The following is a 16,068-nucleotide window of genomic DNA, read 5'->3' on the forward strand; positions in this document are numbered from 1 at the left end:
CAACTTTGTAGGCATATGACCACACATAATCTGAGGGGACCCCTCCATTATTGACCTGATCAAACAAAATGGGGGCGCTAGAGAGCTAATTTCTGATCTAGGCCTAACCGCCATATCAATTTTTACTAAACTTGGTAGATATGTAGAACAGGACGCCTCAAGGTGACTGGAGGAATTTAACTTTAATTGGCAACTGGGTGGCGCTATAACAACAGAAAAATGCTTAAAAATGGCTAAAATGCGACCGATCGCTGTGGCTCCCCCTGTGGCCGAATGTTGTTGTTTTTTCTTCTAATTATTGGTATGACTAAGTCATGGTATGGTATGCTGTACTCAATGGGTATGGACTAGTTTTGCTATTATTAAACCAACTGTGTTGGTATAAGTTATTTTTGTTCAGTTGAGTGCCATCTTGTTGGGAGGCTAGGCACCTATGATGAGTTTCTTGCACTTTATGCATGCCAGTAAGAGCACCAGGACACAAGTGTAGATTGCACCATTTTGCCGTGAGAGTTGCTGTGTTGCATCTGAGGTGAATAGGTAGTGGCACCCCTCACTGTAGTCTGCCTCTCCAGCTGTTGCCTCTGCTCACTTTCCCTAGTTTTTAGTTTAGCTTTATTTGGACTTCATAATATATCTAACTTATCTAAGACTCTAGTGTTACGTCCCTTATTGGTATGTCCACACTAACATACTTCAGCATCAAACATAGAAAAGGTGACATCAACAATATGCTTTCACACAGAGGCATTTTCCATTTTCACCCATACTACCCTCTCACCTAAAGGCTTAAACTTAAAGTTTTAACTTAAACCTTTTTTGTAATTGGATTTATATTGAAAAAAAAGACATTTTACTTAGTATGATTGAAAGTTCTTTTTATAAATACCTACATCCATCCATCCAATGATGTGATGTGTGTGTGTGTGTGTGTGTATATATATATATATATATATATATATAGTGTGGGTGACTTTCATATATATTGACCCTTGTGTTTTCTTCTGTTTGTCTGTGCACCAGGATTATCTTTAGCACCTCATGACAGTGTTTTACAGTTTTTCTCAATCGCTTTGGCGCATTTCTCACATCACTATTAACATTTGCAGAAGAGTTAGTGCATTTCTCAAAACAATTAGTGCAAACTGCAAAACCTAGTTGATAACCTGCAAAACTGTGTCACTTGCTCAAAATGGAGAGTTCATTCCTCAAAAGCAAGTATTCATGTCAATGAAAGTGTCAGTGTCATCAAAATGAAAAGTCCTGACACCATTGTTTATGAACAAGAAAGTCAAATGGCTTTGTCATGTTTTCATTACGACAGTTAAGTGTTTTCCAATGCAAAAAAGTCAGATCTTGGTGACACTACCTGACAATACTCAAGACAGCACTATACACTATTTGCACAGCCATTTGAAAACTACAGTAAAGTTACACATTACTGTATTTAGTGAGGTAACAGAGTATACAAGACACTGAATATGTATGTTTCACATTTTTACTGCAATTCTAATTTGTTCACAGCATTGTGCAAAAGAAAAATACACACTTACTTATTGACAACAAACATAAGAAACACCCTTTGGTAGAGCTGTGCACAACTGCACAAATGCACAACTGTAAACAATATTGCAGTACATATTGGAACATACAACATACACAGTATCATTCATGCACATCCAGACATTCCTGTCTGTCTGGCCACATACCCTTCCGCTTCCTCCCCGCATCCTCACCCCTGTTCCACGACATTGACCTTCCATTTCTGTGTCACAGTATTGTAGAAATGGTACACACTATGTCCTGCTCGGTTCATATATGTTTGCCAAGTGAAGGTTCATGGGATTCAGCTTTGAGTGACTGTGGAGAAGTGGCTTATCATTGGTTACAACTAATACTTCACACACTCCTCCTCATCAGTGAAAGCTGAGGTTCATCTGAGAGAAATTGTTCAATTTAGGAGACATTCTCAGGAAAAAAATATGAAGAAATGTATAAAATTTGCTTGACAGATTTTGAAAATTAGTTCAACATTTTTGTATGTAATGACTCAAGCAACTAAATGAGGACTATTAGTTTTATAGGGAATGACTATTCAGCATTCATAAGTATAGTTCATTTTGACTGACATGACATAAGCAAATGATAATGTTATAAAACAGCAGAGAATTGTATCAAAGCAATTGATGCATGTCCAAAAGCATTTGCAATTTGTTGGAAAGAATGAGAAACTGCTATTATGATGTGCACAAATGACTAAATGTTGCGGAGGTTGAACTAACAGTTATGAGAATTTAAATTCTGATCAGAGAAATGCACTAAAGCAACTGAGAAAAACTGTAATCACCCTCTTTCCCTTTTTGACAGGTGCTGTGGGTGCAGGGCAGCAGTCCAGTCCCCTGGTGGTGTTTCTCACAATTCCTTTTTCATTGGTGTGCAGTGTCACAGGTGGTTAGTTTGTGAACCCCTCTCCCCTTTTTGATTCCCTGCTGTCGTGGTTAGCCCCAGCCCTGTCCTCACTCTCCTAAATTCCCCTGCCTTAGTGCTAGTTATTATTAGTTTATCACTGATTAGCTCTTTATTTAATCCTGGTGTTTATGACACTATAGCTTGAAGTTGCATATTGGTTCATTTTTATTAAATAAATTCCATCTTTTTGTGGCAACATGTCTCTGACCTGGTGGATTCATTCAAACCTGTTTGTCCTCATTACCTTAAAGCATTCTCAGTAATTACCTTGGGTGTAATTCCCAAGGGAGCATTGCTGCAACAACCTTTACTGTCCTCCTCATGCCACACAAGTGATATTATTTACTGTAGGTGTCAGTTAACCCTTTCTTTTTTGTTTTTAATCCAGTACCAGAGAAAGTGATTACAGTGCTATGCTGCAGCCAGAGATAAAGACTGATCACCGACCATGAAGGCCAGCGATTCTAATAGGACAAGCATCATCATCTTCGTCTTACTGGTTGTCTTTGTCTTAGTCTTTGTGCTACTAAACATGCAGGTAAGAATGTGATTGTTGTTGGACTGCTTGAAGGGTAGATGCTGATTACAGTAATGTTCCTTACTGCACATAAATATCATTTGAGTTAAAAGGTATTTTCCCTCTGAATCCTGCAACTGTATTCCCAGCCCCAAAATCTACCCCTTTGTCCCTGATGTTGTGTATCTTTAGCGCGGTTATATTCAATCTGTATGCAGTACAGTTCAATGTGTCTCACAGCTGTGAAAAGCTTCCTCTGTCATGTCAAACCACCAGGTGTCAAACAGCCTCTCTAGTGCTTCTGGGCCAATGACATATACATTTTAGTAAACAGGGCCTTGCAGCATCCATAAAGAAACCTTTGAATTTGAATTTAAAAAATCAGGTTCTTGACTTGTGCAAAACAGATTGAGTATCTTTAACTTCTCCCATGAGCAGATGTTAACAGCAGCTATCAATCCCCCCAAAATACTCATATAGTCTTATCTCTTGGCCCTTACTTTGTTAATTTCCTTTCAGCACATTTGTTTGATGCATCTAATAGTCACCATCTCTCTTTGATCCCCTGCCACTTTCAGCATAAAGTCCACCATCCTAAACAATCCACCATCAATGTATCAACAGTTTCCACTGACCCCGACAAGCGTCACGGCTTCTGCACCTTCCAGCCACACTCCCATGAGGACACTGTGGAGGAACGCCTCCTACTAGACTCCATTGCTTGGCCTGAAACTCCACTTTTGCCATCTCCTGTTTCCCTGGAGAATACCAGTGATCCAGCTCACAGCACCTTCCACATTCTCCCAAGGAGGGGAGGAGGACAGTGGCACGTAGGGGATCAGCTGGAGGTCATGATAACAATGTCTGACTTTCAGGACCGTTCCAAGGAGTATGGGGGGGACTTCTTACTCGCCCGCTTGCACAACCTGAAGCTTGGTGCAGGTGTAGCTGGGCAAGTGGTGGATCATCTCAATGGGAGTTACTCTGCTGTGTTCTCTTTACTCTGGGAAGGAGACGCGCAGGTTGAGGTGATGCTCAAAACTTTTAACTCATGTTAACTGTGGTTGTTCTGTAGATGTTTAATCCATCTTCTAAATGACTGTTCACTAAGCTCGTCCCCCTTTGTTACTGTTGCTACGCCTGTAAACCGTGCGCACAACACATGTGCAGTTAGTAATAACAGTGGCAGATTTATCACTCAAATTTTTTTTGTCATTTTAGAAACAATGGTACTTTTCCATTTCATACAAAGCCAAGGTCTCATTTCCAGCAACTGATTGTAGATTTTTAGGCAAAAACTGTGGTTCTCTATCCTACCAGGTGACGCTGGTTCACTCTAGTGAGGCTATCACAGTGCTGAGCAGGGTGACCAGAGAACATCCTGACAGGGTTACCTTCAGCAGCCTCTTCCGCTCTGGCTCACGCTCTGAAACTACCCTCTGTAACGTCTGCCTACGTCCAACCCAGAAACCTCTTTGCAACTACACTGACCTCCGTACAGGTGAGCCTTGGTTCTGCTACAAGCCAAAGAAGCTGAGCTGTGATGCCAGAATCAGCCACTCCAGGGAAATATACAGACCAAACCTCAAGGAAGACGAGAGGAAGCTCTTTCAAAGGTGAGGGAGAAGAGAGACAGGACTGGCATTTTTCATGACTTCTCTTGAAGTCTTATCTTCTTGCTACTTAATAAAATCTGTTAATGAGAGCTGTCAAACCCAGCGGCGGAGATCTGATCCCAGACCTCACCCTAGCGGATCAGTTAACTCTCCAGCTTTGTAGTCTGAGTGGCGGGGAATGAGGTGGAGGGAACGTGGGGTGGGCTAGCTAGCTGGCCGCAGTCTCTTTCAGTGGTGCTGGATAGCAGTAGGCTGTCCACCAATCATTGGCTCTGGCAACCCATTTTTGTCATGCGGAAGTGGGTGTGGTTTCATGTAAGGTGGGTTGGAAAAACCACAGGTCAGCCTGCCAATCCACTGTGACCTCTGGCGGTGGGGTTTGTACCGGCTGAATTTGACTTGCTACAGCTGCTGACTGAAGATCCCTCTCCGGAGCTACTGTCTGCTCTTCTCCTGGCAAGGTAGTCTCTGAAGTAGTTTTCTGAAAGTTAGATACACAGCCTTTCACTCAAAATGGATTTTAGAGGCTGACTTTTGTGAAATATGGCATGAGCTTTCAAGCAGTTTTCCATTTAGGTTGTCACGGCCTTGCTCCGAAGTCATGACAAAAAATGAGACACTGGCTGAAGGCAAAATGATACATTTATTTACATAAAGAGAATAATGGTAAACCCCAGAAACCCAAAACAAAGGCAATTATGAGATGTGTTTATCAGTTGAGTCAGTAGACAAGGTGTGTGTCTGCAGTAGTGCTGCATGTAGTGTGAGATGTTGGATGGGTGAAAGCAAACAATGCACCAAATCAAATCAAATCAAACTTTATTTATATAGCACTTTTCATACATTAAAAATGCAACACAAAGTGCTTCACAAAATAAAAACAATGAAAAACCCGCCCCTTCCACCCCCCACATATAACACACACACACACGCTTGCAGGCACGCCACGGCACTCGCACAAAGCACTCACTAACTGTCAGTATAGTGACATGGCAGGAACTGAGGCACCAGGTGAGGAAAAAAACACTTATGGGGAGCCATCCACACCGAGAGGCGCCACAGCCGACGGCCACAGGGAGTGCCGCCACAGAGACCACCCCAACCTAGATAGACCAGGGTGTACTCCACACATGGTGTAAGCCCCCCAGTCCTCCAGGCCTGAGGGATCTCCAGGACGATGTCTGCGTGGGCAGCCCGGACACACCTGTGGAGACCCCCCATGAGGAAACACTGGAGCTAAAAACTAAAAGACTAAAAGACAATAGGGTATGATAAAAACAAGCAGGGAAAAGAGAGTCTCAACCAAATTATCAATCAGGATGATGTTTACTTGCATTACAACTAATAGATCAGGCGGCTGGTATTTATCACAGATAATATTTCATCACTAGAATTCATTTTACTTTAATTTGCACAGAAACTAAAGTTAATTTTACATATCCTTCATTTTTGGACAGTGTCAGTGTACGTAAACACAGTGCTTCAGTATAAAGTTAAAATCTGCCGTGTCCAGTTTAAAGGTAAAGAGCTGTGTGGTAAAATAAATGTGTTAACTTGTGGATTCACACAATAAGTCATTTTCTGCAAGCATTCCTCTCACACCTTAATTGAAGCAGCAGTGTTGTTTTTTAATGTAATACTTTCTTTAATATTGTTTAAAGGCGGAAATAGGTGGCAGGGATTGATCATTTTTAAAAGTCAAACGACGCACTGAACAAGGGATTTGACTCATTTCATGGGAACGCATAAAGAGCCTCAAGAAGAAAGCCTGTGTTAACAGAGCAAGTTGATAACAACCTTTGTGGTACTGGTTTTCTCTGACTGAGGCTTTAGGGTAGTGATGTGCGAGTCATGAACAAATCATTCGAAACTCAAGATTCTTTTTACCGACCCAGGAGTTACAAGTCATCGTCTCCATTACTACCACAAGCTAACTGCAAAGAGGAGACTAGGCAACATGCCACTCAACTGTTATTCTAACTGCATTTGTGTAAATATATCAAGCTAATGCGTTAATTTGTATTAGCCCAGTGGGAGAAGCAACAGCTCTGGTCCTTATTTCAACTCAACTCTTCTGTCTCCTCCCTGCCCTGAGATGAGCTGTATCACAGGCTGAGGCTACAGAAAACAAACAATTCACTCACTCACTCAGTATCCCCAGCTCACCGGCAGCACAAAGGTCACTTGCACTCTCTCCCTGCTCAGAGAGCCCCTCCCTTACCTGACTAGTGTGCTCACTCTGGGTGACTGACTCAAACGAAAACCTGATTCACTTTGGTGAGGGACTCATACAAACTCGAGTTAGTAAAAGGAATCAAGTATCTCATCACTGCTTTAGGGTTTGTCGAGCCAGCTCAGGCTCTGTTGAACTGGCTTCGTGGTACAGCCCTCTGCTGCATTAAAGAGACAAAACATAGAATACATAAACATGTCAAGTGACAAGTGCTTGAGTTATCTAAATTTAACTTCATAAAATGATTCAAAGTGTTTGTCCTGCTTTCTTTTGTTAATGTGTGAGTGAGGGTTTTTTATTATGTGTGCTCCTTTTCAGTGGTGTCAACATGAAAGTCCTCATTCAGGCTTCAGGACCTGACAGTGTCAGCATATTGCCAAAAGAGGAAGGTAAAGCATGATTTAATGCCACCGCTACCTATAATGACAATTCAAAACTGAATGTGACAGACGAAAGTAAAACAGGCAGGAAAAAAATATTCTACTTACTTCTGGGTAGTGTTCTCCCCAGGAGCATGAAGCACTGGGTTAAAAGTTCATAACAGGGTACCAGCTGTTAGCAGTGTATCTAGTCTCTCAGACATAAAGATAGTACATAAAAGGTTCACACTTTCTGCCTTGGATCTGGTATTTTCAAGGGATTTGTTGGCAATAACAAAGGCATAAAGTAACCCCACCCTTATCCTTTAACTTCCTCTCAGGTCAGCCAGAGGTTATGAGAAGCAATGTGACATCTGGACCCTCTGGCTATTACTACCATGGTATGTGGAGAGCACTAGGAGGCCCCACAGTTCATCAATTCAACACCTCTGCCATCAGTCAGTGTCTGAAAGGCAAGGTGGTCCACATGTATGGAGACTCCACCATCAGGCAGTGGTTTGAATACCTCAGAGCTCTACCAGGTAGCTGATCTACAGGACTTCTGGCAACAGTTTGATTTTGTTCACACTGTTCACACTAATCTGTTCTCTCTCATACTTTTAGATCTTAAGGAGTTCGACCTGCACAGCCAGAGGCAAGTTGGACCTTTCATGGCCTTACACTATGCAAACAACATCTTGGTGACATTCCGCTGCCACGGTCCTCCTATCCGTTTTAACATGGTCCACACCAGCGAGCTTCGTTACATTGCTAATGAACTAGATGGTGTAAATGGAGGCATCAACACTGTTGTAGTTTTTGGTATCTGGTCTCACTTCAGCACTTTCCCTGTGGAGATCTACATCCAGCGGATCCGGAGCATCCGCAGGGCGGTTGTGAGGCTGCTGGACAGGGCTCCAGGCACGCTGGTCATTATCCGGACAGGGAACCCCAAAGTTTTAAAGGGACTTTATGAAACATTAACCAACAGTGACTGGTACACTCTGCAGCATGATAAGGTGCACAGACTCATGTTCAAAGGACTGAATGTTCATCTGATTGATGCCTGGGAGATGGTCGTGGCCCACCACCTGCCACACAGCCTCCACCCACAACCTCCCATTGTTAAGAATATGATTGACCTTGTCTTGTCTTACATATGCCCTTAGAGGGACAGTTATTAAACCACATACTGAGTTTACACGTTATGTCTCTTTCTTCCTCAGACTGTGTTTAAAGATAGTGACTGGCTGCAGTATAGGTCATAAACCCCGCCCCCTCCATGATGGGACATAGGCCTAAGAGGTATCTACTGTTTCTTCTTCATACCCTTTCTGTACTTAGTTAGATTGGGGGTGTGATCTATACAATGGAGTTTCCACTCTTTTTACATTATTACTCAGTAATTCACACATAAACAAAAAGGTATGTGCTGTTCTTTCATTATTACTTTATACATAAACAATAACTGGTCCGCCAGCGCGTCCCCACCACCGCACCAGCCTGCCCAGGCGCACAGTGTGGACCGTGCGTCATCCAACCGTGAGACCCCACAGTTTTTGTCTCCTCGTCCCCTCTTCTCCCCAACCACTTTAATAGTGGGAGATTCAATAACGAGGAATATCCGATTTTTTAATGCAGCCACACACTGCTTTCCTNATTGTATTTGCTTGTTTATTTCTATTGACCTGTTCAGCACTTTGGTCAACCTTGGTTGTTTTAAATGTGCTTTATAAATAAAGTTTGAGTTGAGTTGAGTTGAGCACGATAGCCAATTGGAGCAAAAAACAAGGTGACATATTCATTGCACTAAGCCCCATTGGTTTGCCGACCAGTGGGGCTAACTGATATATTATGCTTCTGCCGTATCCCAAAACGGCAAAAACGTCCTTCCTGGAAGCGAAGCCTTCTAGGGCAGTCTTCTGTTCCTCTGTCAAGGAAAAAGATAGGTGTAGTTGGCTTAGCGTTTCTTCCAAAGCTTAATTGAATGGACGCAGTCCTTCAGCAGCTGCCATCTTGGCTGTTTACTTTTAGACTCGTACGGGGCAGCGCAGTCGTCATCATGTTACGCCTGCCCAGAGCTCGCCTCTGTCAGATAGACTGATCTGATTGGTCCGATGGCGATTCAACGGACTCTGCTCGTCAGGGCCAGATCCCCGTGCAGAGCAAATTTGAATTTGCTAGGGGCGGGGCATCTGGATTTCCAGTTTAGTAAATTGCTGCTACATTAGGGAAACCCATCAGTTAGCATATAGGCAACACTGGGAGATAGCTTACTCGTAAAGTCTACTTAAAAGTGATTTAGCTGACCCACATAAAACATGGCTTAACCATAGCCCACAGCTGTGACGTATTGTTAGAAGGCCATTATCTTTGCAATGGATTGATGTGGACTGTTTCGAGATACAACCCCCCATAGCAGGTACAATAAATGCTTTGGTCAGACCACCAACAAACAAACACTTATAACTCACCTCTGAAACCTCATCATAATCCACAGATCGATGATATTCTGACAAAAACAGTCCAGATATATTTGCAAAGGTCCAAATGATCCAAATCCGGTAAAACATTAGTCCAAACACATTATTATATCCATCAATATCCATGGACAACATTTCAAATGTTTTAATTAATAATAATAATCAATATAATTAATATAAATAATTAATAATTTTTGCAGGTATTGTCGATAATGTTTCCAGATTGCATGTAAATACAGCTGATAGCTGGGTATCAAAATTTTGGCTGACCTTTGACTTTTTCATTGACACCTCAATGGAGCTAATAGAAGTTTCATGTCCTCTCTACAACCTACAATAGTCAACGAGAGCCTGTGTTGAAAGGGAGAACCTATCTATCTTTTCAGTCTGTAGAGCCAGCCAGTAGCAAACGGTTTGTCCAATGACTGGAGCCTCTTAGCCAATGAAACTCCTGACCATGAGTGGTGCTCTTTGGTCCTTCATTATGAACATAGACTGTTATAAATGTTCATAAATGATAATCAGATGGTTCCTCTATTTTTTATAAAGAAAAAATCAAGTATTTTTCTTTATATTTATTGAGGTTCACTATAAGGGTTTTTATAAATAGAGATTTCTGTCTTGTTGATTTGTTTTCCCACTCTCAACACATTCAGTACAGTGTTTCACCGTCTTTTTTCACCTCTCTCCTTTTTTTGAAAGTCGCCAAGAAAAACCATAAAAGTGTGAAATGTTTATTTTTTTACGATATTGTCATCTACTTTGAATGTGGACTAGATTAGGCTTCATGCTGTGGTCCCATTGTGTTTTTCACTAAGTCCAACTTCTAGTCACCTGCAGGTATTTGTTCTTAAGAAAATACTCATCCAGAAATTAAAAGGAAAAAAAAACTTTACTCCATGAGCCAGACTCCCAAAATTTGGAGGAATTGAGTCTCAAGTATGTGCACAGATAGACACCAGACTCTCAGTTAAATGCATGTGCTATGCCTGACAACTGCATTTGAGTTTTAATTCTTCAAGACTACAAGAGCCTCTGCCCCTCCCTCTTCGACTTCCCTCGTTATCATGGCCAAGTTAAGTAAGTACACGCAATTTGAGCACCCTTGCAGAGCAGCATTACGTCTCCCGACCTGCCTTCATGGACAGCCAGGTAGCGACAGTGTTTGCCCTAGCCTCGACACTGTTTGTCACTGTTGTTACATTACATAACTATAAAAACATCTCAATACAGCCTCACTAATTTTGGCAATAACCCACCAGTAAGCCAAACTACAAGTAAGCTAGTCTGGCGTAAAATCACATCATCTCCCTCCAACTCTCTGGCTGAGTCCAGTTCACCAACTGCCCGATGCCAGCGTAAATAGATGCCAAATTACTTTCCCACTTCTATTTGTTTTTAAAAACCAGCCTTAACTTGAAATAAGGTTTAAGTCTCCCACGCTGTGCTTCCGATAATTCATTAAACAAATCTGACGTGTTTTATTAGTCAAAAACTTGAACAAATCCAGCTGTTTAAAGGAGAAATTTATTGATGTTTTCAGCAGCATAAAATAGACATTAGAGAGGGAATTATTATGGACCATACATAGTAAAAAGGCTTTTTGCTTATTTTCCTAAAGATGTTTTTCATGTGAAAGAAGGTTATGTTAAAGGTTGTTTCATAAATGTGTATTATTGAATCTGTGCTCATTCAAAGGCAGTGTAATGAAGGACTGAATGACTTTAAAACTTGCTAGGACTACCAAAGCTGTAGTTGCAAAAGCGGAACAGGATACGTTATAGACATTGTAGGTACATGTATATGAATATAAATGCATTAAACATGCTAACACACAACACAGCACAACACAGCTGGGAAAACTAAATTTCACGACACCTGCCTATATATAAAAGCCTTTATGGTCTTGTACCTCCTCCACTAAGCACCTTCATAATACAGAGAACTTAAAATTACAGGTTCACCTCATCTACAACCAGAGGAGACACTGTGGTCTCAAGGAGAAAAAGCTCATTAGCTTTTACAGTAAGAGTTTCATGGATCATACTTCCAGTGCACATAAGATTTAGTACCACATACCACTCCTCTGAACACAATCTGGCTAATAAGCAACCAGGTGTGTAATCATGCAAAGCTTGCACATGTCTTCACTGTCTGTCATCATCTGTCTAACTATTTGTGTGTGTCTGGATTATGTAGTCTTTTCTCTAATACCTGTCTTTACTTTGCACTGCATGGATTCATTGCTGATTGTGCAATATCTGCGAATGCTTCTGTCTTGTTTGTCTAAAACCGCCTTGTTTGCTAATGTCTTGTGCATAACTGTTTCTCATCTGCCAGTTTTTTTGCTATCTTGTTGTACATAAGTGTTCGGTGGCGGCCCTAGCACATTTGGTGCACCAGGCAGAGTTGGAAAAGCAAGAACCATAAATACTTAATTTCAGGTGATAATGTTTTAAGTGTCATTGTATATGTAATAATATTACCAGGAATCCTGTTAGTATCACGTTATATTACTACATTACCTCTAACAAGTAATTTATTACTGTAACACGTCCTGTAACACATTACCTCCAACACAATTGCCAGCTTTGCGATACCCAGCTTGCCAATGGACGCCATTGAGTACAGTAACCTGTCAGTTGTGCAAGTTGGCAGTTGAAGCCAGGATTTCACAGCCTGTTAGATGCCACCATCCACTTCAGTCAAGGCCTTCACATACAGCAGGCCTATTCAATTGGTGGCCAAGAGACAACTTCTGAGTGGCCCGGGCAGGGAGTGGTACAGAGACCAGGTATTAAATGGCCCGGGGCAATAATAAGCTCCGACATTATCGGCTCTTTTATCGTAAGTTTTGGTTTCATGTATTATATGGCTGCTGCCTCTCTCCTGCTCTCTGCATGTCAGGGCAGACCTCCTCCTCACAGCACACACACACGCACACACATACACACACATACACACACACAGACACAGACACAGACACAGATACAGACACACACACACACACACACACACACACACACAGACACACGAACACAACAGTCAGACAGCAGAGTGGCCGTAGTGCAGATGAAGGGAATATAAATTCAAGATTACCCTAGTTGACGACAACTACGCTTGTTACTGTGAGTAAGTGCAATAAAACCTCTGCCAGTAAAAAGCCAATATTTTATCAATACATGTGATCAGCATGTAGAAAGCCATATTTCAATCTGCTCTGTCCACAGCCTCTCATTTACCACTATTATGATTTACAATCGCAGTTCACATAAGCACATCATGCTAGTGGAGCTAATTAAAATGAAAGCTGTCTGTATGTAGTCTGACACTTTATCTGAAGATGTACCTGAGGCAGTCGACCTGCAGACAGTGAGTGTCCTCAGTAGAGGGGGGACAGAGAGCAGGATGAATGACTGATACTGATGTTTGTGTGCTTCATGGTTAGATAACGTGACTTTCTTCACTATGTCAGGAGGAATATTTATTTTATTGACATGTTAGATTTGTGTCCAGTGAGATATTATTGTGCTTATATAGTGACTTTGTTGTTGTAAACATGACTGTTGCTGCCATGGACTGTATAAAACTATGTCCTGTGTATCTGACCTATAAGGAAAACGTAAGGAGGTGAGGTGTGCATGTGTGTGTGTGTGGGGAGGAGAGAATAGAGATAACTTTATCATCCCGGAGAGGAAATTCAGCCTCCAGCAGTTCATAAAAGACAAAAAACAATCACATTTACCCTCATCAGCAACAACAAAGTGGTATTAAAATAGGCATAAAATAAAATATGTTAAAATAAGAGCACAAATAGAAATTAAATTGAAATAAAATTGTCCAGTCCAGTTGTGACAATGTGATGTGTGTAAGTGTGTGTGTGACTGGATTCAGGTGTTAAACAGTCCTATTGCCGTGGGAACGAAGGATCTTCTGAAACGTAGTGAGACGAGCTGACTGCTGCAGCTGCTCCTCTGTTGCTCCAGGAGGCTGTGGAGAGGGCGTCTGCTATTGTCCATTATAGCTTTCAGTTTGTTCAATGTGGCCCTCTCCACCACAGTTCATGGGTCCAGTCTCCTGCCGAGCACTGAGCCAGCTTTTTTAACCAGCTTGTACAATGGCTTGGTGTTTTTGTCCATCAAGCTGCTTCCCCAACACACTGCAGCGTAGAAAAGTGCACTGTGGCCACCACTGTGTGATAGAACATGGTCAACATCTCCACACACACATCAAAGGACCACACTGTCTGCAGGAAGAACAGGCGGCTCTGCCCCTTCCTGTAGAGGGCATCAGTATTAGAGGACCAGTCCAGTTTATCATCCAAGAGGACCCCCAGAAATTTGTAGGTGTGGACCACCTCAATGTCCTCCCCCTGTATGTGGAGGGAGAGATGCCTCTTATTATGCTTCTGTGCATAGTTAGCTCTTTTTTATTTTGTTTCTGCATTATGATAAATTTTAATAATAATACATTTTATTTGTAACGCACTTTACATAAAAAACAAATCTCAAAGTGCTACAGAAGGCAGTGCAAATATGCTATGCTAAGAGTTAAAAACAGACAACATGATAAAATACATTAAAAGGCTTTAGTAAAAAGGTAAGTCTTCCAGTTGCATTTAAAAGCGTCCACAGTCTGCGGTGCTCTCAGGTGGTCAGGGAGAGCATTCCACAGTCTGGGAGCGGCCAAGCAGAAGGCCTGGTCTCCCGTGGTGCAGAGTCTGGTCCTGGGGGTGGGTTGAGGAGGTTGGCAGTGCGGCGGGTGCGTGAGGAAGTCTGAGGAGTGAGGAGTTCTCTAAGATAGAGTGGAGCATGTCCATGAATGCACTGATGTGTGAGGAGGGAGACCTTGTATTGAATTCTGAGTTCAACGGGCAGCTAGTAGAGTGATTTGAGGATGGGTGTGATATGGTCATGCTTGCGCGCCCTCACCAGGATCCTAGCAGCACTGTTCTGGATGTATTGAAGCCTGTGGATGCTTTTACTAGGGATCCCAATGAGGAGTGCATTACGTGGTCCAGCGTGGAGGAGACAAAGGCATGGATGTGGCAGGAGTGCAGAGGGGGTGGGATCTGTCCGCAGGTAGAGTTGTATGTTGTCAGCATAACAATGGAATGATATGCCTTGCCTGCTGATAACACTGCCGAGGGGGAGCATATAGGGAGTGAAGAGGGTAGGACCCAGCACCAAGCCTTGGGGGACACCACAGGGGACATAGTGAACTTGTGATTTTGCCTCTCCCTATGCAACATACTCAGTTCGCCCAGTGAGGTAGGATGTGAACCACCCGTGGACGGTATCAGTGAGGCCGGTGGTGGAATGCAGGCGGTGAAGGAGGATGTTGTGATCCACAGTGTCAAATGCAGCCGTAAGATCCAGAAGTATGAGGAGGGATGGGGAGCCGGTTTCCGCTGTCATCAGAAGGTCATTTGTGAACCTGACCAGAGCCGTTTCAGTGCTGTGGCCAGGATGGAAACCGGACTGAAATTTTTCATACAGATCATTTTGCTTAAGATGGTCCTGAAGTTGTGCAGCAACTGCTTTTTCCAATACCTTGGATATAAATGGAAGGTTGGAGATGGGTCTGTGTTTGGAGAAAACATCAGGGTCAAGGGTGGGTTTTTTAAGGTCTAATGACAGCAGTTTTCAGGGCAGATGGAACATGACCGGCTGGAAGAGAGTGATTTATTTTAACTTGGTGACATGGGGGATGATAGCGGAGAGGCTGGCTTTCACCAGGGCTGTGGGGAGGGGGTCCAGGGCACAGGTGGATGGTTTCATTGGCTTAATGATGTTCTCAACTTCCTGCTGTGTGGTGTCTGAGAAACAGCAGAGAGATTGGGCAGTCCCATGCTGTGGGTGGGCCGTCTGGGCAGGTGGCTCGGTAGAGCTGGAGAGAAGAGACCTGATGGAGTCAACTTTTTTCCTGAAAAAAGTGACGAAGCTGTTGCACTGCTCCTCTGAGGCTTCAGAAAGGGGGAGTGCTTGTGGTTTGAGGAGATGGTTTATGGTGAAGAACAATTTCTTGGAGTTACCAGGGCTATTGTTGATGATGTTTGAGTAGAACTGTGACCTTGCATCCCTGAGAGATTTAGCATAGGCCTTTTGGTGTTCTATATAGGCTTGTTTATGCACGGTCAGTCCTATTTACTCTATATATGCTTCCTTTAGGTAACATCATTAGAAATCACTCTATAAATTTCCATTGTTATGCGGATGATACTCAGTTGTATTTATCGATGAAGCCAGAAGAAAGTAATCAATTTACTAAACTCCATAACTGCCTTAAAGACATAAAAACTTGGATGAGCACCAATTTCCTGATGTTAAATTCAGACAAAACTGAAGTTATTGTTCTTGGCCCCAAACAACTCAGAGACTCTTTATCTGAT

General features: G+C 42.5%; 1 protein-coding gene across 6 annotated transcripts in view; it reads left to right on the forward strand.

Moving 5' to 3' along the window:
• Window positions 1-8,656, forward strand: part of LOC126384741 (NXPE family member 3-like) — a 10,741-nt gene extending 2,085 nt beyond the window's left edge. For 3 of the 6 annotated variants that reach the window (XM_050035998.1, XM_050036001.1, XM_050035997.1), the window contains exons 3-8: window positions 2,858-3,007; window positions 3,565-4,014; window positions 4,307-4,602; window positions 7,154-7,224; window positions 7,536-7,736; window positions 7,819-8,656. In XM_050035998.1, coding sequence (XP_049891955.1) covers window positions 2,918-3,007; window positions 3,565-4,014; window positions 4,307-4,602; window positions 7,154-7,224; window positions 7,536-7,736; window positions 7,819-8,363 — 1,653 coding nt within the window. In that variant the 5' untranslated portion in view covers window positions 2,858-2,917 and the 3' untranslated portion in view covers window positions 8,364-8,656. Of the gene's footprint in view, window positions 1-1,377; window positions 2,449-2,857; window positions 3,008-3,564; window positions 4,015-4,306; window positions 4,603-7,153; window positions 7,225-7,535; window positions 7,737-7,818 lie in introns of those variants that run through there. The other 3 variants (XM_050036000.1, XM_050035999.1, XM_050035996.1) reach the window with 2 other exon arrangements.
• The last annotated feature ends 7,412 nt before the right edge of the window (window positions 8,657-16,068 follow it).

The sequence above is a fragment of the Epinephelus moara genome, chromosome 23 (assembly GCF_006386435.1).
Source record: "Epinephelus moara isolate mb chromosome 23, YSFRI_EMoa_1.0, whole genome shotgun sequence".
Classification (NCBI taxonomy): domain Eukaryota; kingdom Metazoa; phylum Chordata; class Actinopteri; order Perciformes; family Serranidae; genus Epinephelus; species Epinephelus moara.